We start from the raw sequence: 24,972 nt of genomic DNA, 5'->3' as shown, positions 1-24,972 counted from the left end.
AATCAAGGCAAGTCCAATTAATAGTGTGTTTCTCCTTGTGCAGTTGCTAGAGGGTGAATACGAATTAAAACTTCTGGTGCAATGTTAAAGAGGTCGATGAAGACATTGAATGTGAATTAAGGAGTCTGTGCCTGGGAGTTGGGGGTTTACTGCAAGGAATACTAGTACTAGTACAATACTAGTATTGTTTTAGGCTTGGGGTTTGCTTGGAAGGGTTGAACCTGATGGACTTTGGTCTTTTTTCAACCCAACTTAAATATTTACCTATGCAGTATTGGCTTCTAAAGGACATTCCTTGTATGAAAGAGATTATCAAGATGGAGCCTACAAAGCATGGGGACCCAGTTTTGGTTCACAACTTTCCATATACTTTGCCAAGCAACTGATGGCGGGTTATTCAGTTTAATAACACGTTGTAACACAAGTCAATTATTTCAGCAAATAAAAGAAAAATGTATATTTGTTTCATCTCTATTCCAGAAAATGCAGTCCTGGTGCTAAACATATGGTGGGTTGAAGCTGATTGTGTGGTGCTATATAGAGTTGATCTTAGTATAAATCTTATCTGGGATCTGAACAAAGGGAATAAACTAGAGATTACTTCCCACAGAAGGACACAAAGGCCATGTAACAGCACAGGCTACATTACATTATTTGCACTTGCATTCAGAATATACTGGTCCGGGGGCATTTTAGTCATGTCAGGGTGCAGCAGGTAGGTCTCCCTTTCATGCAGTTGCACTGCTGCATAAAGGCAAGTTCTGGGGATATGCTGGAGCCTACAGTCCATGTATGTCAGGGACACTTGGTTCCATAGGACTACAGTCCCAGAAGGCTGCAGATGTGAGTTTGACAGTAGGTGATGAGAGCTGCAGTTATAGATGGAGCAATAAAACAGGCACAATAAGGCTGGACCACTTACATTGTGCTGACAATACAGTATTTGGCTACTACAAGAGCTTCTGCACCTCAGTGTGTGTTAAGCTGGTCATACATGTCAGGATCCACTTGTTTGGCAATGTTCGCCTTGAGGTAGGCGATATCAGACTGATCCAATCCATTAGCCAAAGGGCAGAACAAGCTGTTGGGGTGAGAACCGCATCAACAAGCTGATTTTAAACCTGCACAATCAACATCTGGCCCATACACAGGCCAATAAGCTGTAGAAAGATTGTATTTGCTTGTTTTAAAACCCTTTTAGTTTGGGCCTCACTTAAAAGCAACCGTTGAGGCCACATTAACATAAGATTAGAGAAACCGAGAAGAAATGGATAAAGCTAAAATGCGCCACGTGCACTGAAGGTAAAACCATGTCCATTTATTTCTTGTGCAGTTGTAATTGAAAAGCATCGAATGAAACAATGACTGTGATAAATTCAGTCTTACAAGAGCGGCTCTCCAGTTCTACGGATTGGAAATTGCAGGTTTATTCTTAAAAAAATGTACCAGTAAATCATTTACTAGGGAGTGGGTCGATTTCATTTTTATTGAAGAATGCAGGAGTCTTCGGTAGAAATCATAGATGAGAATGAAGGTATGGCCGAAATCTATCAAATTCAGTGAAAAGTTGCGCTCTTTAAATAGTTATAGTTATAAGAATGACCAATATATATTCTTTGTTACAACGCCCTCACTCTACAGGTAAAAAAAAAAAAAAGAAAACATTCAGTAAACATTCTTTCCTAAGGTACTTTCCCTTGTTTCAGTGATTTCGCCATGTTTATGTTTACATTTCTGTTAAACATACCAATCAGTGGTTCTCACAATTGAAAAATAAAAGCACAAAAAAAGTTTACACTCTTGTACAGGTAAAAGATCATCTTGAATTAAACTGTATATCCTTAAGGGCAAAGTACTGTATAGTTTCAGCGTCATTAACTATTACATAGTTAGCTTCTTACATACAAATATGGACATATTTGGCTGTGCTTCCAAGCCTGTGTGTCTCAAGTCCGTGCCATTGCAGCTTAGAATCGGAAGTCACTAGAGGCGTCTTTGCTGCTGCTTGGTTTGGCCGGTTCGTGCAATGTCGTTTCCTCGCAGCTCGCGGCGGCAAGGCATTTTTCTGTGCAGTCATCAGCATCCGGGTCCAAGCCTTCCGGGCACAGGAGCTTTAAGAGTTCTTCTCGGAGCTGAGCCGTATGCCTCTGTGTAGGAAGCAGAAGGGAAGAGTAGGGCAAGTGTGTCTGTATAATGCCTTCTCTCTAGAGCCATAGAGCTGGGAGTGAAATGACTGCAAATACAACCCATAATACATGGAATGGGGGACATCTATTTGTGCCACTTATCTGATGGTAGAATTTCAGATTTATACATTGATATTCTGAGGAAGAATAAAAATGACCATTCTCCACTATAGAACACAAAATGATGACCTGACCTTGTAGAAAATGAGTTTTGCCTGTAATTGTTACAAGTCTTGTGGGATTTGGAGAAATACAATGCATATTTCCAGCAAAGCGTAGCCCTTAGCAATAAATCACCATTTTGACTGTTACTGTTCAAGTGCAATCAGGATGATGAAGGCAAAGGTAGCACTGGCAGTTCTGCGCCAGTTACCATATAAGCCTATGTACGGGCAACTACAGTTTATGATGATATATAGCTACTGCTGCACTTCCAATGGTCAGGAAACTGATGGTTAATGGAAGCTTTAAATGTAACATTATCTCCTGCTTAATATCAGAAACATTCAAAATTCCACTAAACAAAATTCCAATGAACAAAGGTGCTTTGTTGTCACTGCATTCCTCATGTTTGATGGACGCCTCAAATTCATACTAAAAATTGCATTCACTTTCAGAAACAGCTTTGTGCCACTGAGCATATTATCCACAGCTTGGCAGAAAAGAGGACCTGCTTTCTCTCTTATGGCCACCCCTAATATCAACAACCTATTGGTTTGATCTAGCTCTTTTATTAAAGGGGTGGTTCACCTTTTAGTATGTCATAGAATGGCAAATTCTAAGCAACTTTTCAAATGGTCTTAATTATTCATTTGTTATAGTTTTTGATTGTTTGCCTTTTTCTCCTGACTTTTAAGCTGTCAAATGGGGGTCACTGACCCCAGCGGCCAAAAGTCTATTACTCTGTGAGGCCACAATTTTATTGTTCATTCAAATGAATCCCTGATTGCTAAGGCAATTTAGACTCTAGCAGCCAGGTAGCTGCTGAAATTCCACTGAAAAGTTGCTGCTGAACAAAAAGTAAAATAAAAAACTATAAAAAAAAAAAAAAAAAAAAAAATGAAGACCAATTGCAAGAATTGCAGAATAGCACTCTCTACATCATACTAAACGTTAACTCAAAGGTGAACAACCCCTTTAATATTAGTAGAAAAATAATCACATCTGAACTGTCCCCTTCTCAGCAATCTGTCTCCCTTTCTGTGTGACAGTTATACATCTAGGCAGGGAGCACAACCCAACAAAAAGACTGACACAAAGCTGCAGGTAGACAGATCCATGAGAGGAGGTAGTAAAAGAATTTATGAATAGCTTATTTATTTTAATAAACCGAAACATATGTTTTTCATTGCGCTTTGATATTCCCCTATAAAACTGTACTGTTAGTTTCAAGGTGAATTTTCAGTAACACAAACATGTGGGCTGATGGGTCTCTGGAGATTTACTGAGAATTTACCTTTAAAGCAGCTGCATGATGGGACATGGTCCTGCCGACACGCTTGTCACTGCTGAATTGCTGGATGTCCACTATCCAGTCCTCACACTGAGCCATGATTTCTGCTCGTTTCAAGTAAAAGTGTTTGTGGATCACCTTGATAGGAAAAAGAATTGGTCATTAGGATTACAAACTCAGATGATACAAGTTACTCCCTTTTCTAATGTGCAGGCAAAGGACAAGGGATGAAACAGAATGAAAACCAGTTAAAATCATGGGGGTGCAGGGTATAGGAAGTCACACTCTGTCAGAACATGGGGCTCAGATCCCTTTGGCTATAGATGTATAAAGCAAATCGTACACCTTATTTTTAACCATGCCACCGTGAACAGTAGAACACTAGGTGCCTCCACCTTCCCCGGTGGCCTGGGTGCTCCCATTATTCCGCAATTGTAGGGATTCTACTGGCAATGTCAGTGGCTGCTAATTTTAGAATGTGAAGAGAAAGCTGTAAATATTGGCTGTTAAATTTGCCCTTCCAGACTTTGCTTTTCTTGTATATTTGTATTCCAGGAGATGCATGTGCCCCTCCCCCAAGTGATATTTAGAAAGGAAATGAATTCTAACATTGCTTGAATGATTAACAGAATACTTCCTGCACGTGCCCTTTTTATGCCTTACAATGTGCAGCGCTGCCCTTTCCTGTGATATGTTTTAACTGGCTGCCCTTTCTTGTGTCTCTATTGCCACTTTGCTATTTAAATGCTATGTCACTAGGAACAAATATACTGTCATTTGGCCCCAGTACTAAATACATACTATTACTGCACAAAAACACCCAAACTCACTCTCGAGGCTGTGCTGACAAACGGCTTTGGAAAACCAATATATAACCAATAATACATTTATTACAGGTTTGGATGTTTTAATAAAAATAAAAATAAAATTTGGGTTTCATGTTTAATTTGCAAAGGCTTTTATCATACAACTTTTATGTCTGGGTGACAGGTTCTGGGTTGTTCACCTTGGAATCAACTTTTATTATGATGGAGTGGGTAGTAGTAGTAGAGACAATTTGCAATTGGCCTTCATTTTTTTATTAGTATTTTTTTTTTTATTATTTCACTAACAGCTCTCCACTTTGGAATTTCAGCAACTATCTGGTTGTTAGGGTCCAAATTACCCTAGCAACCAGGGAGTGCTTTTAATGAGAGGCTGGTATATATATATATATATATATATATATATATATACATATATATATATATATATATAAATACAAAAATAAGTAATACAAAGTAACGATTAAACTGTAGCCTCACAGAGCACAGTGACCCCCATTTGAAAGCTGGAAAGAGGCAGAACAGGAAGGCAAATAATTCGAAAAATAAATAATTAAGACCAATGAAAAAGTTACTTAGCACTGGCCATTCTATAACATACTAAGAGTTAACTTCAAGGTGAACCACACCTTTTACAGTTTTTTCTGTTTGGATAAGTATTGAATACCCACATATTCGTGGTGGTGCAGTGCCTCAGTGTATAAGGATTCTCAGTTGAATCCAGGGTATAATAATAAAAGCATTGCACAGCTGATTAAACTAGATGATTGCTAACTGTCTTGGCAGCTACAAGTCATTCTGCGTCTGCTACAAAACATGATGGCGGCAGTAATCAGGAGCTGGAATGATTTTGTGTAATGGATATTTATCAGCTGATAAATCTGCAGCCTCTCTTCTGAGATCTAACAAGAGATCTCTCTGAGCAGCACACAAAGCTTTGCACTAAATATTTATTCCATTTTCTCTCCTTGTGCTCTTTCTTGGAAATGGGGCAGGAACTATCAATCACTCGCTGCTGCCGCTAAACAACCTCTGCCACATGCACAGCTTTACACTCAATTAAACAAGTGGAGTTGTCACAATACAACAGGGTGTCACACTCGCTTCAATGCTGGAATAATATGGAAAATATATTATAGCCACAGATAAAACAGGTTATCCGAGGAAAAACCTAATACTAAAAGCAGTATTGATAGAAATCTAATATAATCTGACACTTTACCCACATTAACTGGCAAATAAATGCTAGGTTTTGATTTTATTGCATGTGATATTGTACCCTTTTATATTACTGCATTATGTAGTGAAACAGACATTTCTACTGCCACATGTTTAATGCCACATATTAAGCAATTTACTCAGGTCAGTCACAAAGTGAATAAAGTCACCAAAATAGTGACAATGGTCCTCCTAGAGAAAAGTACATGAGCAAGGGACACACTATCGAGGCACAAGGCAAAGCTGGGGAAACCTGGTTATTTGCATGTGGGTAGCTTCTCATATGACTACGCCCCCCCCCCCATTCACTTCCGCACTGACCAATGATTTTGTCAATGATAAAGTCAACCAATCAACCTGATTTTCTATTTTAGTAGATTCGCTTTGGACCAATTATACCACAACTGCATCATAAAAATCCTTGTTTGGAGACCAACTACTGAACCCAAACCCATAAATAGATGTTACAAATGGAAATAAATGTATAACTTGGTCATTGTATATGGAATGAAACCTGTTGAAGTCCTGTTAGAAATCCATCTATGCACTTGCAAAGTCAAAGCCCATGTGCAGCCAAATTGCAGTTGGGGGAGAAAATGCTTGTGTGTAACATCATCTTCTATGCCTGGCGCAGATGGAAGTTGCATACTGTGTAACAGACTTATTATGCTTAGCTGTAATTCACCATTACTCCAGACTAATAAAGCCATTCTTTGTAAGGCTAAAGCCAGATGTAGTGTTTTCTCACCCTGTGTATAAATGCAGGCCAAGGAACAGCCTATCTGCTCACCTCAGCTCTGTGATGTTAAAGCACCTACAGACATGGAGTCTCTTTGGGTGCAGACACAAAGAGAAAAAATGCAGTTTCTGTGTCGGCAATCCCTCCCTTTGTACAACTACGTTTTTAACAGAAATAAGAAGAGGTACATCTACACACATGGATTTGCACCTAACATCCCCCCCCCCCCCACTGTGTGGCAAGATTGTCAATCTGTGGATTCTGTCAAACACCAGAGAAGCTGCTGTAGGATCCCATAGACACTCACTATTCAGTGGGCTGGTGGGGGGCTGTTTGGAACTCTGTGTACTTGAAATGCCAGGGACTATATTGAATCCTAGTCCCACTGCACCTTCTCCCTATTGCTTATTGTTTTACTACACTGCATACCAGGTATATGTCATTAAGAAAATAATGCAATTTAGCCACATTAAATCTACATGTATTTTTCTTATGTACAGTTCTTGAGCAATATATGGAAGAAAATAATGTTTTATGCTGAATAGAGAGATTTTCAAAATCAAATTAATATGAGAAATAAATTAAATTAGCCAACATTCACTGTAGATTTCCTTCGGGAAATGTAGGGTAATTTAAAGTTGGGCTCCAGATGACTATGCTTCTGCGCTCAGCAAAAAGTATTCCCATCAAATTCAGTTGATAGCAAGAGCAGCTGGAGAGACAAGCACTTTGTAAAAGTCATTATCTGCTCACTGAGAGCAATTGCCTTACCACTGGCCTCAATCCTTCTGGATTTATCTCACTCACTCTCTATTGCAAAAGCTGAATGTCAGCCATACTTGTACCCCTTATTAGGATAACAAGCAGTACAGATAGCAACAAATATCATGACTTGCCTGTGGCGGCCTTCATTGCTCGTGTGGACCACAACAGAGAGTCACAGTAAGAGAGAACGGGGGTAATTTATAAACACTGGGCAAATTTGTACCTGGGAAGTAATCCATAGCAACCAATCAGATGTTTGCTTTGATTGTTCTACCTCTAGCTGGCTGATAAAATGTAATAACAGATTTGTTGCTATGGGTTACTGCCCAGGTGCAAATGTGCCCATTATTTATAAATGAGCCCCATTTATTACCCAGAATTACTTAGCACTGTCTGCTTAATAATATCTTATCTTGGGGCCACAAAGAAGTAGAAAAGAGAGAGGGAGAAAAAAAGCTTCACTGTTATTAGATAAACTCATTATATAGTGATGACGGTGACAGAGATGAATTGTAAATCCATGGCAAGAGCATATCACAAAAGTGCAACCCCGAACTCCACCTTTATTTTCATATTCAAGTTATTTTTATTTTGATGAAAGGTTATCTATTTGTATAAGTAGAGCATACATTCCATTTACTTTTTTTTTTTTTTTTTTACAATCCATAAAGAACTTTGTACACACAAGCCCGTTTGCTATTACTGATACAATCTCCACAAGGATTTTAATGCTTAATCTGGAATAAAGGATCTTAACTACAGTCCGGTGCGCAAGCCTTTTTATGGATTAAAATTTAAATTTTTCCCCTGGCTAAAGGTTCATGGAATTGACACCCAGACCACTAGGAGAATCAGGTGAGTTACTGACAAATTTTAATTGCTTTTTTATGCATTAAAGTTTGGAGGTTCTGGATTGTGCTCCTTCTTTGGCATGGGACTCGGGCAGTCTGCACCCAGGTCACAAGATATACAGGACGAGTCCTGCTTTGGTTCTTTATACGACCACTGCATTCCCCCCTCAAATGCTTTACACGGGGTATGGATATGAGGTCTGTACTCTTTTGGCTGAGCCACACTGTGGATACATTCTCCGTGACCCTCAAACAATATTACCGGCTCCCCACAATCTGTACGCCCATAGAATGTGCATGTCCCACTGAAACAAGCACTCGTATACATATATGCATTTATGTATCAGAAAGAATCCAATAAAAATAAGAAAATCATACCTCCTTAAAACACGGTGATGCGTTTCGAATTTGTTCTAGCATGGCCCATTTGACAGTGGCCTGTCTGATATTTCCATCATATTCCCTAGAACTCTGCGTGCCACCTGGTGTACCCCTTGATCTCTCATATCCAGGTTCATTAAAATAGGGTTCAGAGACAAGTATAAGAGATTGGATGGAAACCAATACCTAAAGAGTGCAGTAATACACGTGAGTTTAATTCATATGTAGTAAACAAAGTGTTTTTTACCTTTAAATACAACAAATGCTACATGGAAATTATCCTTTACCCCCACTTTTTGTCCTTATAAAGTAAATAAATAGATTCATCTATGATCTGGAAGTGCCCATATGGACTGGTAGGGGGTTATAAAATACAGGACAAAGTGTAACAGTAGACAGAAGTAAAAAAAAAACAAGGAAACCCTCATTTATTAGGGGCACCCCAAGTGATTGTAATCACTGAGTTTCTCCTCAGGTCTGGTGTACTGGCCTGGCAGGTCCATCTTACTTACCTTTCCCAGGCTTCCAATCTTCATTTGCCTAGGAAAGGTAAATAAACTAAGCACCAATGGGGGAGGTGTCAAACATATTGTCTCCCTCAGTGAATGGGGTTTTCTTGTTCTAAATATAAAAGTTTCCTAGGCCTTGGTGCGGGGAATTCGGCAACTAAGCTTGTCATACAAATTGCAGTTATTAGACATTTGCTGAAAATAACAGCTAATTTGAACATATCTAAATATTCTAGGAAACATGGGAAAGGCTAATTCTTTAAGCACAGCACATAAAATTAGACACAGCTGACAGGGGTTACATCAAGTGGTAATCTCTAGTGCGCTGGAAATAAAATTACTCGCATCCATCACAGGAATGCTCCATGGGTGCCCTGCCACGCTTGAATTATACTTTGCTGGATGCGTTTCTACTCAGCATTCACTCAGCCAGCTCGAGTGTTTAACTTCATCCCAGCTGTCAGCAATATCAGTCCTTATACAGAGATGCAGAGTGAGAAATACTTGGATTACTATACCACTGGCATGAGAAATGCTGGCACAAGCATGGCCGTGCAATAAAGATACAGGTTCAGCAAATGTTTGCAAAGTCATGGATGGGTCGCTAGCAGCGCTACTACAATAAAAATGCCGAACACAGGAAAAGCCAAACCACTGATCAGACATGCTAGAAAGTAGCCAATGTGCCATTATCTGCCAGTGTATGGTGCAAATGAGAAAGTAAAGAAAAAAAACAGAATTGATCTTCACTTCCTGCTGTTCCAATTGTTCTGCCTGTTGGTACCAATGAACAGAACAACAGAAGATAGTCATACCAGGTCTGTTTAGGCCCCCTAGTTAATAGGTTTACAAATATTAGCCAGTGTATGGCTGCCTTTAGTTTTGATGTGCTCCCACAAACCCCCATATTTAAGTCTGTCATTGGCCTAAATGTAATGGCACACGTAAGCCTTTCCCATGCTACAGTGGTGCTGGACAACTTTATGTAGGCATAGCGACACATTTCAGATTTTCACACATTTGGAATGTATCACTATCCCTTTAATATAAATTGGCCACAGCAATTGGAGCCAGTAGCAGAAACAACATAATTATACTTCAGATAGGATTGGCACCCATTAAAAATTAGGGCTGCAACAAAAGGGTATTATAATTTTTTTTTCAAGTACTGTACACTGGTGGTAAATTTGCAATACTGGCCTTGGCAGGTATTTTGCCATCTAGTGGCAACCCTACCCTCATTTGGTATAACACTGGGGTTTTTTTCGTCATGCATGGGGAGATATTTTCATAACTGCAGACACAAACGAGGGTATTCCTGGGTTAGACACTCAATTAATTGGTAAATGGCTACCTACCTGCAAAAAACTTGATGTTTGTGGATTCCATTTTTCCTCTGGCCTCCCATGCCAAGTATTCAGTATACTTAAACATACCTAGAAAAAAAAAGAGTTTGCCATAAATACACAAACAAGTTAAACATTAAAATAATTTCAGTATAACTGTAGATGTCATCTTACATTTTGATACAACTAAACCAGACAGGTAGGCATTTTGCCATATATAATTTTTTCATTATTAATGATATTTGTTGCTCCTAAGAGATGTGGTTATCCCTTTAAGGGGCCCTTTAACCCCTTTTCAACCTGAGTGCAATAAATTGGGCTTGTGCTGAACGTGCTTTTAGCCTATTGTTTTAATCACAAAAAAGCTTTTTGTTATTTCTGCAGCTTAACATGACACATAAACTACTTAATGTTTGGGCCTTGTGGGGTAGATAATCAGATCACCAGAGCTCAGGAAATACCCAAACATAATGGACTTCTGTATAACTGTGCACTGGTAATCTAATTATCTAGTAGTGACTGTTTTCTTTTCTTATATTCCATTTACCACTTATCTGTCCCTATTCTATTGTTCTTGTTTTAAAAGGTATCCTGCCTTTCTTCTCTCCTTGCCTGTGGTCTTAATCCTCTCTCCTATTTCCCCTACTCTTCCCATGCTGTTCTCTCCCCCTCTACCATTGCACCAGTCACTGCTCCTTTGCACCCAGTTTTCAGTTTGCCATTCACTAATGCTTCGCCACTCCATGCCATATTTTTCTCTCCATCCCTATTCTTACATCCCCATATGAATCCCACTCTCCATTCCATTTTTCTCTCCATCCCTATTCTTACATCCCCATATGTATCCCACTCTCCATTCCATTTTTCTTTTCATCCCTATTCTTACATCCCCATGTTTTCCACACTCCATTCCATTTTTCTCTCCAACCTTATTCTTACACCCCCATATGTATCCCACTCTCCATTCCATTTTACTTTCCATCCCTATTCTTAGATCCCCAAATGCATTCCACAATCGATTCCATTTTTCTCTCCATCCATATTCTTACTTCCCCATATGTATCCCTCTCTCCATTCCATTTTTCTCTCCATCCCCATATGTATCCCACTCTCCATTCCATTTTTCTCTCCATCACCATTATTACATCCCAATATGTATCCCACTTTCCATTCCATTTTTCTCACCATCCCCATATGTATCCCACTCTCCATCACCATTATTACACCCCAATATGTATCCCTCTTTCCATTCCATTTTTCTCTCCATCCCAATATGTATCTCACTCCTGTTCTCTACTTTCTAATGATGAAATACATTTTAGTGTGCCCAAATTATGTCCCAGCAGCATCAATAAGTATTTCAAATGTGACATTCCCTTCAACTCACGTTACAATACAGTTACAGGGGGAAATAAGTATATTACCTTCCCATCATTGTAAAGGTTTGGATTAAACCTAACACTATGACCTCCGGTAGTTTCAAGATTCACAAGGGGTGGTGAATTTGGATAATCTTGAGGGAAGTATACATCAAATTCAAAGCATCCATTTGCATACGGAGTATCTGCAGGGCCTGTTATTAAAACCTGAGAATAAAATAAACATTATTGAGTGAATCTGTCCAGTAGTAGTTACTTCTAGCATTGAAGGGAAAGCAGACTGTTAGGCTAATAAAACCCTGGCATTTCGACAGCATCTACCCTCCGGCAGAGAACAGCAGGGTCAAAAGACTGCTTAATAAGAAGCATCACTGAGCCAAGATCTGCCTGTTATCACTTTTATTTAGTAGCATTAGCAATAGTGATAGGGGCCAATTGACTGCTGCTGTTTTGCAATGGATGGCAGTGGTGGTCATGTGCCCTAATCTTACCTTCATTATATCAAGTCGCTCCTCATCGCATCGCACAAACACACTGGATGAGGAAGAAAGCGGGAGTGAGGTTGACAGGGTCACTGCTTCCTGGGCAAGTCGGCGGGCTCGCGCAGCACTGTTTGCATCACTAGCATTCTTCACCTGTGACATGTAGTGGTAATTCACTTTAAACACCAGTTTTCCTGCATCATCTTCGGAAACCATCTCAAAAGTATCTGTAAAGGAAAAAAAAGCCACTATTTGAAAAATGTTCTGCGGTAAATAAAATAAAGAAGCTAGCAAGAGCACACTCTGTGCTCTTTTCCCTCTACTGCGCATGCGCGCGCAGCAGGAAGCGATCGCTGCTACCCCGGGCTGGTGCTGTTCTCTCCGTACAGTGGCACCAGCCCGGGGTAGAAGGTAATCGATTCAAGTCACTTGGGGGTGCCTAACATTTTGGCACCCCCAAGTGACTTAGCTTTTCCTTTCCCTTTAAGTACGTTAACAGTAGGGATGCACTGAATCCAGGATTTGGCACAAGTTTCTGCCTTTTTCAGTAGGATTTGGATTCGACCAAATCCATGTCTCTGGCCGAACCGAATCCTTAACATCATGTGACTTTTTGTCAAACAAAGAAGTTGAAATTTTTTCACTGTGCACGGTTCTCTTTTACCCTTCTTTATCCTTATCCCTTCCTTATCAGATTTGGCTCAGTATTCAGCCAAATCTTTTGCAAAGGATTCAGGGTTCATCCGGATCCTAAAATTGTGGATTTGGTGCATCCCTAATTAACAGCCATGTGCCGATTACTGCCCATATGCTTGCCTTTTCTAACACTGCAAACAAGTCATATGATCACAAAGTAGGGTATCACCTTACAGCAGAACCCCCAATTTACATTTTTCAGGGAAAATGTAAAACTAGGCAAATGTATTATGCATTATATAATGGTGGGACCCAAACAAAAACGATGTAAAATGTGGAAAAAGTTAAAATCAGGGAATTTTCACTGTATGTAATTATAGTGGAACTAAATCCTGCAGTAATGGCTCTTGTTTCTTAACCTCGGGTTGCTAGACTACATTCAAAGATTAAAACATGCTGTGCAATGGGTTGTAGCAAGACCATGAGTTCTGAGGTTAAGAAACACAGAGCAAACTAAAGCACTTCTGCAATAAATGGCCCTTTTAGAGAATACAGAATACAGGTTTTGTCTTCTGCAGCAGTGTCATATTAAGGGTCACCTCTATGTTTTTAATATCTATATGCAGTGGATTGTGGGAAAGCATTTCGGTGTTACTACATACCAGCTGCAATGAAATACAGTCGACATAATAGATTTTCCATAGAAGGTGGTTTGTGCTTCTTTGGTTCATCTGGTTATATAGTTATAACAATGGCATTTTTGGTGACCATGATTTTAGGTGTGCTATTGTTCCATTATTGTGGTATAATGTACCAAAGCCACATTCAGCCTGCCTTTGCGGCCATTCTTACTACCTGTAATTGAGCACATGCTCTCCTGTCCTGTGTGCTGCATTACTTTAGATATGGTATTCGCAGGTCAGAGGGAGCAAGTGCTCAGTGCTTTCATTCTGTCTTTAGAAGTGCTAATATTGACCTAATTTGTAATTTGTATAAATACTCCAAAGAGTAATCGTTCTTAATTAGGGGTATTAAGTAAAGTCAGCTTGAAATTCATAGCTACCAATATTCGCAAACACTATGACTCATTGTTCAAAATAGTTTGTACAAGCTTACTTAGGGCTGGCTGGAAGACAGGGGTTAAGAGAAGCAGAGTGAATTAATCTTTGTTTAAAACGGGATCAACTGGTCTATATAAGAGAGCCAACTGTAGATAAACTTTATCTGACCTACTGAAGAAAACCTGTGACCATTACTGCCTTGTTACTGTGTGGTGATACACAGTAACAACCCAAACACCTACTTTAAAGCATATATAAATAATAAAACTACTAATACTTACCAAACTGAAGCTTTTTCATGATAGCCACATACTTCTCTTCTAAGGAACGTAAGATAGAGAAAGGTTTCGATTTCACTAGAGATTTTTTGGAAGACTCTGCCAGTTTCTTTTCTGGAAGAAAAAAATATAATGGCTAAATATAGCATGCCGACTATTTAAAAAAAGCCAAGAGAAACTGGGTTACAAAACAGAATGCTGCATCTTGGGTCAAAGGGTATAATTCTGATTGCAAACTGAATTGAGAAAAGGAGACTGATACACAGGAAGACATAAGGAGAGTGGGGAAAAATGTAAGGCTTTCTGGGATGTGAATAAGTAGGAGAAGCACACAAAAAAATAAAATGCTGGAAAAAGCAAATGTGGGAAATGGGAGGAAAGCATGAGAGGAGAGAAGACACAGACAGAAAAGAAATGATAGAACATCCTGCTCACATTCAATTTTGTTGATCTGTACTTCATACTTTTCTATTACTACATCTATAAATGATATGGTTATGGGTCTGTGATTCATGTTGCATTATGTATAGCTTTGCCCATGTTGATGGAACAACAGTGCCAAAATGTACCTTAATTATAATCTAACAGCATTGTGCTGTGATCATATGCTTGGAAAGTCAGTGCCCACGGTGCATGGGGTGCCAGTATCCACCGTCTTTCACTACATAACATAATTACATTGCTTCCCACTATATTATATACCTAGCTAGCCAGCATCCAGTAAGGGGCAGATATGTTATACAGTGTAAAAAATGGTGACAAAATTTGCCACACATCGCCAATCATTGTAATATTTTTACACATATTTTATTGTGCCAGAACATGTAAAATAATAGCATAAAATATGGCATTCAGACAGCATTCTCCATTTATTTTACACAGCTTTATTCAATGTTTTTTTTTGGCAAATTTCACTTTACACAGCATAATAAATAGGAATCTAGCTGTCTGACTGTCTATCAGAACATCTAAGGCTTATTTTCCCATGGAGAGAATAAACTCCCACGATAAATCTCTGCTACTACAGGAGACTAATCTCCTCAAAATGTCTTTCCACTAGCCACAAAGTGAAAGGCATATGGGTCTCTTTGCTTAGAGTGAAGTTGCCTGCAGGAGGAAAATTTGCACAACTTTGGAAAAATGAATCGCTGTACATGCATTTCCACCGGCAATGGATATGCTGTGTATTTATGCGGCACTCTTTGCTGGCCCTATAAATGTGCCCATCAGGCACCAATAAAATTGATACTCACCCCTTTGAGCAAAAGGAAAATGAGGAGTGTAAATGATAATCATTAATTTCATAGGATAAACCTCATCCGCTACTGCTGTACAGTGGAATATTTACTGATGTGCAACATGCATTTTCATATAGGGCATCAATAAATTGGTTCACAATGTACAAATAATGCAATTATAAGTGAACAAATCGCTGTGTGCTTTACCTTGATTAGCCTGACGCAGGCTGGTGGTGGCAGCAGATACTATTTCTGCGGTTCTCTGAATGTCTGGCACAAGCAGCGTTAGGCCCTCTGGCTCTGGATCAGAAGCATCTGGTTTCACTCCTGCTTTGGCCTTATCTTTCTTGGATCTATTTTTTTTTTTTGAGAAGAGAATAAAACAAAATCTGACAACTCTGCTAAATATATATTTTTGCACCAATATACTTGGATCAAAATCATATGTACTAGTTTTCATTTCTCATAGAAACCTTAATAAAAATTTGGCAGGGAATGGCGTTCCCGTTTAAGTTTTTGACTTTGCAATATACAGTGTGAGCATACCTTCAAATCCAGAAACAAATATACTCAACATGATATACATTATCCATGCCTCTAAACAATTATAGTTGATTATAAAACACAAAGCTATGAATAATCTGAAAGATATACAGGGAATATTTTACCCCCTGTTGTAAATATAATGATATTAGAAGTCAGCAAGGAGTTCCATAACCATATAAAAGCATATAACTGAAGGCTAAGTGCTTCTAATATTGTGATATCCTTGCTGCACTGAAAAATTACTGAAAGAATCAAAATTTCTTGCTAAAAATAGGAAGGTACAAATATTGTAAGCAATGGTTAACATCAGTAAAGACACTATAAGGGTATATGCTCTCTGGCATTGCTGTCCAACACAACACTACAGCAATAAGAAAAATGCAGTGCTGAATTTCATAACCTGACAAGGGAGCAATCTTGGAAGAATGGCTTTCTGTTCAAATAAAAACAAATATGATTTGGGATTAGAGTAAATGAGTTAATTGGTTAACATGGTTCTTTTCTGCTGGCTCAGCCCTCTTTTATAAATACGCTTCACATATTTCTATGCCAGCAAGCACCTTTTTTACAGCCCCTTTTGTTCACAAAGAGATAGCTGCTGCAGCAGAAAGTAGCTTACATCTGTCTCTTGAGATCAAACAGTTACATTTTGCCTTGGGATTTCACACAGACTTTTTTTTTCTTCCTCTCTCAGTTTTTGTTTAGATCACAAAAAAACATTATTTCCCAGCATCAATATTGCCAGCTTTAAGCCTGAGAGAATAACTGGAGGTATTGCAGAAAATTAATCATGTTCAAACATTTACAAAAAGAAATTTGTTTGGTTTGGCTCAACTGAATCTATTTTTCTGTGGCGCTTTTCTGTAATGTCATTCCATTTTGTATATGGATTGCAATCTTACAGAATTTCCCTCACCATTTCATTCGGCTCCTCTGCTTATTAGCTCCAAATATTTCATGCTCTTTTTAAAATAAACAGTTTGTTATTGCTTCAACAGCATGGCTAGAGATGTCTGAGGGATATTAAAAGCTACTAAAGGGCCAGCAACAGCAGAAATAGATGCCCTATATACATTGATGAAAATTCACGGGGAGGCCAATTTAACAACATTATTATTTTTGTGGTATTTGAAACCAGGAAAAAAAATTAATTTACTCTAAAACTAAGAATGCCAAGTGATTTATTAAAATAGCCTTTAAAGGACATGTAAACCCCACACACAAAAATGTAATCAGTGAACAGCCTCTTTCAATACCTGCCACACTGGTTGTTCAGGGGTTAATAGTAAGGCTGCAACATCTCCTTAATCACTTAAGATTTCCTTCTCCTCCTGTAACCCACTCAATTTGCTTTGATTCCTGGCTTGTGGGCATGCTCAGTTGTTCTGAACTCAGATTACTAAACCCGCCCCCCAGTCTAGCAGCCAGTGAAGAGATGGCATTGCTGGTTCCAATAGAACCTCTGCTCTAGTTGCCTGCTTCAATTTTTTTCTCCTAAACTCCTCTCCTGAGCTCAGCTCAAACAAAGCAGAACTTTTATCAGACATATATGCAGAATAGGGGTCTTTGTGTGTGTGTGCTGTTTGCAGATTTAAATGTATCTGATTATGTATCAGAGGAAAAATGGCCACCGGGTGAAAGCTGCTATTTGCTTTAGCAAAATGGGATGGTACTGGCAAGCGGAGGGGATATATGCAGTACAAATGATGCCATTTGGGTGGCGGAGATGTGTGCAACTGATATACATTGTAGGCAAATGTAGGCTTTACATGTCCTTTAAAAAAAAGTGAGAAAACCACAAATTTTTGGAGTTTTTCAAGGAGAGTCCAAAAACATCAAATACCACAAAGCAAAGAAAGATGTTTCAGTTGAAATCAAGGACAGTTGCCATTGACTTCTACATGATCTCGACAGCTTTTAGATGGTGTATTTTTACTTTCGGATTTCTTGCAGTTTTGATAGCAAAATAAATAAGGAAAAAATAGTAGGAGATCTAGGTGAATGGGCGTGGGCTGGTTTAGGCAATATATAAGGCCAAGACACATATCCATGCCTCTCCATTCAGAAGTAAGCAACTGTTGGCAGAGACGGCACACCATTAGGCAAGACGGAAAAGGAACAGAAGAATGTATAGAGGGGGATATTCTCACTAAGTCACCTGGAAAAGCTAAACCTATGTAGCATGCTGGGTCAGGTCAATCTCTAGTACTGGTCCCAACTCATAAGCAACAACTAAGCATTTCAGGGTAAGAATCACTTGTACCTTTCTCTATCCAGTTCCTCATCTGAGACTCACTTCAGTGACTGAAGCTTTAAGAGACCCCTGCAGCCCCTAGGCTTAAAAATACGAGGCTAACACAATGCAATAATGCAAGTCTGGCAGTTTTTTTTAGTATACCATAGACGAACATAAACAACTTGTAATGAAATCTTCTTGGAAAGAATGCTTTTAGCACATGTTTTGTAAATCTACTGCCCAGGGACACAGTTACACCTACATTTATGTCTATGGTATACAAAAAAAATTAATAGAAACTGTGCAACTGCACCACAATATCTCTGTGTTGTTTATTATTAATATTGCTAGGAATTTTTTCCAGCTTAAAGAAGTAGTTCAGTAGAGACAGTGGTAGAACCAATTTATATTAATTGATGCTAGCGCTGTAAGGTATAATCTTTTAACCCTGTGCCCAGAGGCTTTGCACACATTCAGTGGCTCTGTTTGGTATTCTGGCTAAGGTGCAGGACAAAATATAGAGCAAGAGAGATTATAGATCTCTAATGTTTGACCCTAAGTTCCTTGTGAGGCAACTTCGGGCGACCGAAGTGATGCGTATGCCATCCCACCGGCGATTTACATTCTTGCTGGTGGGATGGTTTATCGGGGAGATTAGTCGTCCACAGTAATGAAGATTTATCGCAGGTGACTAATCTCCCCATTTGCCACTGCCCTAAGACAAACTGTGGGTGTAAAAATCTGTAGCAACCCTTTGATTTATATGTCTTGCAAAGTTATTACTGCCACAACTATAGAAAATAAATAATTACTATACCTTAATCTGTTGGTGTACGTGTCAACACAGGTTTTCATTTTAGCCAGCAAGGTGCCTACAGATGCCTGGGACTCAGACTGCTCCTCTTCCTCTTCCCCTCCACTCAATGGGAGCAACAGAGGTACCAGCGCTACACATGAAGCAATAGCTCGGAGCAGCTCTAAAAGGGCCCGATACAAGGGCACATGCCGAGCCATATCCAAAACTGCAAAGACAAAGGAAAACAAGTCAGTCAACACAGAGAGACAATGAAATTCAAATGGTAAAATAAATTAAAGACGGCAGTTCGTATTAAAAAATTAGAATCATGGTATAAAACATGAAGTATGTGTATATAAACAAATAAATAGAGGCACACATATATGAAAATGTGACCAAACAAGGCCTATTACAGTCGCTTAGTATAACAATACATGCAATAAAGATTAAAAAGCAGTGATCAAATACAATAAGAAATGCAGATCTGATATATTACATAAAAAACCATTAAACTAAAGACCTTCTGTACCTACTGGAATCAAGTCCTATCTGAAATGCTTTTTTTATTCAGACTGTGTACCTTCTTATCGTCTGGACAGTTTCTATTTTAGTAATATCTTTCTAAACTGAACAAAATATTCAAGGTGAGGTGTTACCAAGGACATGCCACCTTAGTTGACCAAATATGGAGCACTTTTTTGTCAATAGGACAATCATCATATAGGCCCTCTTTCTACTAGCGCCTTTTCTATAAAGCATGTCTATTTGACAGTTTGCATTAGGATTTATATAACTTATAAACTTTATTTTGTATATTATCTTTCTTTTAAATCCCTAGTCTATTGCTTTTATTCCCAGAAATCATCTATATTTCAATCTTTTCACCATTTTGACATATTAATTTTAATGCAGATATCTGTGCCGTCTACAAATACATATACTATTAACACTGGCCATGATTTACTAAATCACTTAGCACAGGGCTGTCCAACTGGAGGCCCACAGGCTGGATGTGCCCCATTTTGCTCAAAGGCTCCATAGACTTCACTGTATCATCATTTTAATTTAATCCAGCCCTCCAACATGCTATATGAAAAATACATGGTCCACTATATGTAATAAGTCGTACAGCACTGACATATATATATTAAATATTGCAGGACCTATCATAGATCTGTGAGAAACACAACTTGTTACCTTTCCTTCATCTGAGCTTACAGTTTACTCCCAATGCTGTAGGGCTCATTTACGATAAGTGTCAAATTTGAAAAGCAATTTACTGAGAAAAATCTGAATACCTTTGAAACCAGGCAGTAAATGTTGTGGCAAATTGCAGCAGGTGCAAATTCAATGGAATTCTTAAAAAAAAATGTTGCATTGTTGGTAAAAAAAAAAAAAAAAACATGGATAATTGTACTGATGTTTTCCACTTTCCACAGCTTCAGTAAATAAGCCCTAATGTGTATGACAGTATCAAAAGGTAGCAACCGCTGTTGGCTTACCACTTCTAGAAAAATGAGTGGTTTTAACTGTTCTTTTATTCCTTTCCCTAGTACACATACAAGACACACAAGCCTAGAATTGCTAGTTTCCTGCTGACATTCATCTGAATGGTACTACATTACTTCCTCTTCAGTCATTGGCAACCACTCCTTTCAAAACTGAGGGATTACAAACATAATGGTGGAGTTCATTTCTTGAACATATTTCACCAATTCTATAGACTTGTCCTTCTGTTAATAACAAAGATCGATCTGCAATACTAAATATTTTTTAATCTTTTCAATTCAGATTCAAAAATACATCTAAGTAATTATTTATGGGCTATACCTCCCTTTTCTGTCTGCACTATTCTTTCTGCCTCCCTCACCAGAAACTCATCAGTTAATGGAGCTCATTTTATTTATATTTCATTTTAAAAAATCAACATGAGGCTAGACAGGTTTTTGGTTTTCCCAGGTTGTCCTCAGAGATGTGACTCGAGCTCTGATCAACTTGCAGCAGAGAATCGACGAGTGACTAAAGTGCATCAGAGTCACAGCGGCTGAGAGCAGAGTGATATCACCCCCTGCCTTTCCCCCCAGCAGCCGATCAGCAGAACATGGGAATATGGGATAGCAGCTCCCCAACACTTGTATTGTTAAAAATGCTCCCATGCCCCCTAGCAGTAGATATTCGAATAGCAATAGTAAAAATCCAAGTCTGGCTCACCCAATTCATGACTCCTTCAGTAGGAGAAACAATAGATTATCAGAAAGCAGTTCTAATGTGTAGCACTGGCTCCTTCTGAAAGCTTTGACTCATGCACAATGCACTGAGATGGCTGCCTACGCGCCAATATTAGAGCTAAAAAAATACATTTATAGATTTAAGAATAAAACTTGTATATATAGTTTATGTATGTGAGTGTATAGATTGGTTAGTATAGGTTGTGTGCTGGGTTTACTCGGATGGGTTGAACTTGATGGACAATGGTCTTTTTTCAACCCTATGTAACTATGTAACTTTAAATGCCAGAGTGAATTATTTACAATGTAAAGTGTATAATTTAGAAATAAAAAGTACAAAAAAAAATTGTGCAAAAAAAGCAACAGCTAATCTAAAGAAAGTAAGCCCCTTTAATGCATGTACGCCTTTGTTCAATTGCTTCAATTGTTTAATTGCATTGAACATCATTTTTGTCTATTGTGGCAGTTAAGACGTATCTACAGTTTTCCTTATTTCCAGCATTAGATAGGTAAAAAAAAAAAAGACTTAACAGTACTTTCAATTTACAACTTTTTTAGTATTGTGGGAGGCAGAGAAGTCCGTTAATCAATATTTACCTCCCAGTTACTATCCTGTCTAATCAACTCTGTAATCTGTAAAACCGAGACACACCCTGTGTATAGAGAGCTATCGGAATACTGAATAGAACAGTGTAATGAAAATGATCAGCATACTAATATACTGTAGATATGAGTATGAAGATTACAGAATGGTTAATATATTCCCTTGCAGTTAAACACTTATGGGCCTTGGGATTGAGTAGCACTACATTATTCAGTGAAGGCGCGTCACTAAATTTTGCCCTTTATAATTCTCTGTTGTAGGAGGAAGAGCTTTCACAATCTCTGTCATGTAAAAGCTACAAGGGCTTGTTTCCTTCCCTTCATCTGCAATGTTTCAGGATGTATGAAGAAAGGAGAACCAAACTTAATGGGCCATTAAATGGATAATATTGAGCAGCACTAACTTCTTTTTCCAAACCGTTTAACATTTTGAATACAGCTTAATTGGATAAGGACAGCAATCTGGTAATATTCAAGCCACACAAAAGACATTCCTACCACTGCCATAAAATACATGTAAATAACTGAATATGCAGGTTTTTTTGTTGTTTTTTTTTTAATATTGATACTAAGTTTTATAATGATACTTCCACCAGAATAAATTCACGTAACATACACAAGGTTGGAGTGTTGTTAATTTAAAGGAATTCATTAACATTAAAATGTGGAACAGGCAAGCACAGCAGGGGGATTTCCAATAGAAAAGAAGCCTAGGAGAAAAGGTATAGCAGTTACAGTACACAATTAAGCCATAGTTAGAGTTAGAAATTGTATACAACACGTCCTTTAATTATTTGAGGAACTACAAAATTAAAATATAAGATCATTAAAGGTGGAAAGCCATTTTGATCAGCGGCATCCTAAGCAGCGTCTTACATTTGGCATGTAGAGATGGAACACACAGCTGTCTGGTATATGAATATGCTGATTAATAAATATTTGGTATTGTAGGATAATATTGGGATACAATTGTAGGATAATACTGATGTTTTTTTGCATACAATAGAATACATGTTACCCAGAATGCTTGGGACTTAAATGTCTTCCGGAAAAGGAATCTTTCTTTTTTCGATCTCCGTCTACTAAAAAAAAAATCATATTAACATTAAATATACCCAATAGGATCGTTTTGCCTCCAGTAAGGATGCATTATATCTTAGTTGGGATCACTGTTTGGATACTACTTTATTATTACAGAGAATTAGGAAAATTATTTAAAAATAATTATTTGATTAAAATGGAGTCTATGGGAGATGGCTTTTCTGTAATTCGGAGCTTTCTGGATAATGGGTTCTGGATAGCAGAGGTGATATATGGCGGTAAAAGACTGGCAAGTCACTTTGTAAGTTTGCTATTTCAACTTTGTCCATGTTGCGTTTTAGGCAAAAAAGGACATAAATGAAGAGCTGACCATCAGTGACACAAGTTTGAAGGAAGCTAAAGTCTGAAAAGCAAAGGCAGATTTGGGTATCACCTACCAATGACAAGTTATTAGTTATAATTTCACCCTATGTTTTTTTATTGAAGTTACAGGCAACAATGATAAAAACAATGCCTCCGTTCCACCACTGTTCAACATGTGGTGCTGGTAACAATCTGTGGAGTGATCACAACAGCACTGCCAAACTAAAATACATTTTATTTAGGAATAGCTAGGCTTTCAAATATTCAATGATGCCCAGCAGCTACATTCACATGAAGTTGTTCAGGTAGCACATTTTCTCAAGGTTTCTGCCTTGCCTCCCACCGTTGCTAAATAATTCAGCGCTGCAGGCTTTCCCAGTCCTCATCACTGCACCTTTCCAAACATATAAATACAGTTCTGTGATTCTGATTCCCATGTCAGTTCCACATGTTTTATCCTCTGCTGCATTTTAAACTCACAAGTCACTACTCTTTCCCCATCAGTGTGTGCCAGTGCATGTCTAGCGCATCCAAATGTTTTTATTCCATAATGTACAGTCAATGTCAAATTAACAATCACAAGTTATCCCATCCCTATCCAAAAAATGTTGGTTTTCTTTAAACATTTCAAGGCAGCTATATAATGGTAAACGGAGGTGATGGAAACACTGACAATTTGTCACTAATGACCACTTTCCTCCTGCTAATCCATATTGCCGATCCTGTTGGGCCAACTGCTTGCTCATAAAATTAAATCTGCTTTCATTGATGTGATCCTGATTTCTCTCCTGACACTCAAGCTAAGCACATTTTTCATATCTGTGCACGGAATAAGATTTTATGTTTAAAAACAAATTGGCACTCAAAAGTTTTTCAATTAATTGACCCATGCTTTGTCTGTGTGTGCCATAAAGCCACACTTCTATACTACTTTGTACAAAATAACATAGAGCCATGTTCATAATTTGTATCCCTGCATCTATATGACCTAAGATGCATGAATATATGCTAATTATAACCCAGAATAACAAATACTGTTAATGAATTTTATAACATATTTGTCCCCCATCCCAATTTACAATAAAACTTTTTGTTTGCAAAGACGATACAATTTTGTGCAAATTTCCAATATACGTTAAATAAGAAATCTCAAATTTTTAAATGCTTTTGTAGATATCATTTCTATTGAAAGCAGTGTATTCTTAAACATTTCAATTCTCTAGGTCTGACAATTTTATTATCTGTTATTGATATAGTGCTGACACATCTAGGCTAATGCCTATTAGTCCCCACACAGAGAATTCAGGCTCCTGCAGGTCTGTTAATCAACCCGACAGGTTATTTTAATAGCAACTACACTTACAAATAACTTTATAACTACTGTAAATTTGTCATTAATTGGAAATTAGAGCAGAATTATATTTTCTTCATTATGCAAAACCAGTTTTGGGTGGTGAGTGATATCCCCTTTTATACAAGATTGCTCGGCTTTGCTCACCAAGGTTTTATGCATTCTATACACCTGAGCTATGCAATGAGTATGCACATATTTTTCATTAATCGGTACTGCGCACAGATTAGTTTAGTGGTACAACCCATTTTGACTGATTACTATGTTGAGACCAATTGTACTTATATTTTTAATGCATAATGTGTGTGAACGATGCATACTGTCATTTTACAAAATGTAACCAACTGCCAGAAATACATTTAAGACTGGAACACAGAAGAGGTATTTAATGTATGACTTGCTCATCAATCAAATGTAGACTAATTACATATTCGGACTTGCAAGACTATTTTATAAATAGAC

General features: G+C 38.1%; 1 protein-coding gene across 6 annotated transcripts in view; it reads right to left on the bottom strand.

The window, feature by feature from the left end:
- Positions 1 to 1,297: 1,297 nt before the first annotated feature.
- birc6 (baculoviral IAP repeat containing 6) overlaps positions 1,298 to 24,972 on the bottom strand; it is a 139,256-nt gene continuing 115,581 nt past the window's right edge. For all 6 annotated transcript variants that reach the window (XM_031902932.1, XM_012963792.3, XM_031902934.1 and 3 more), the window contains exons 66-74: positions 18,946 to 19,150; positions 15,554 to 15,699; positions 14,112 to 14,222; positions 12,143 to 12,360; positions 11,697 to 11,858; positions 10,285 to 10,362; positions 8,415 to 8,603; positions 3,643 to 3,777; positions 1,298 to 2,147 (exon numbers count right to left, since the gene is read on the bottom strand). In XM_031902932.1, coding sequence (XP_031758792.1) covers positions 1,968 to 2,147; positions 3,643 to 3,777; positions 8,415 to 8,603; positions 10,285 to 10,362; positions 11,697 to 11,858; positions 12,143 to 12,360; positions 14,112 to 14,222; positions 15,554 to 15,699; positions 18,946 to 19,150 — 1,424 coding nt within the window. In that variant the 3' untranslated portion in view covers positions 1,298 to 1,967. The remainder of the gene's footprint in view (positions 2,148 to 3,642; positions 3,778 to 8,414; positions 8,604 to 10,284; positions 10,363 to 11,696; positions 11,859 to 12,142; positions 12,361 to 14,111; positions 14,223 to 15,553; positions 15,700 to 18,945; positions 19,151 to 24,972) is intronic.

The sequence above is a fragment of the Xenopus tropicalis genome, chromosome 5 (genome assembly GCF_000004195.4).
Source record: "Xenopus tropicalis strain Nigerian chromosome 5, UCB_Xtro_10.0, whole genome shotgun sequence".
NCBI lineage: Eukaryota > Metazoa > Chordata > Amphibia > Anura > Pipidae > Xenopus > Xenopus tropicalis.
Note: the sequence above shows the minus strand (reverse complement) of the source record. Positions and strands in the feature narration are given on the sequence as shown.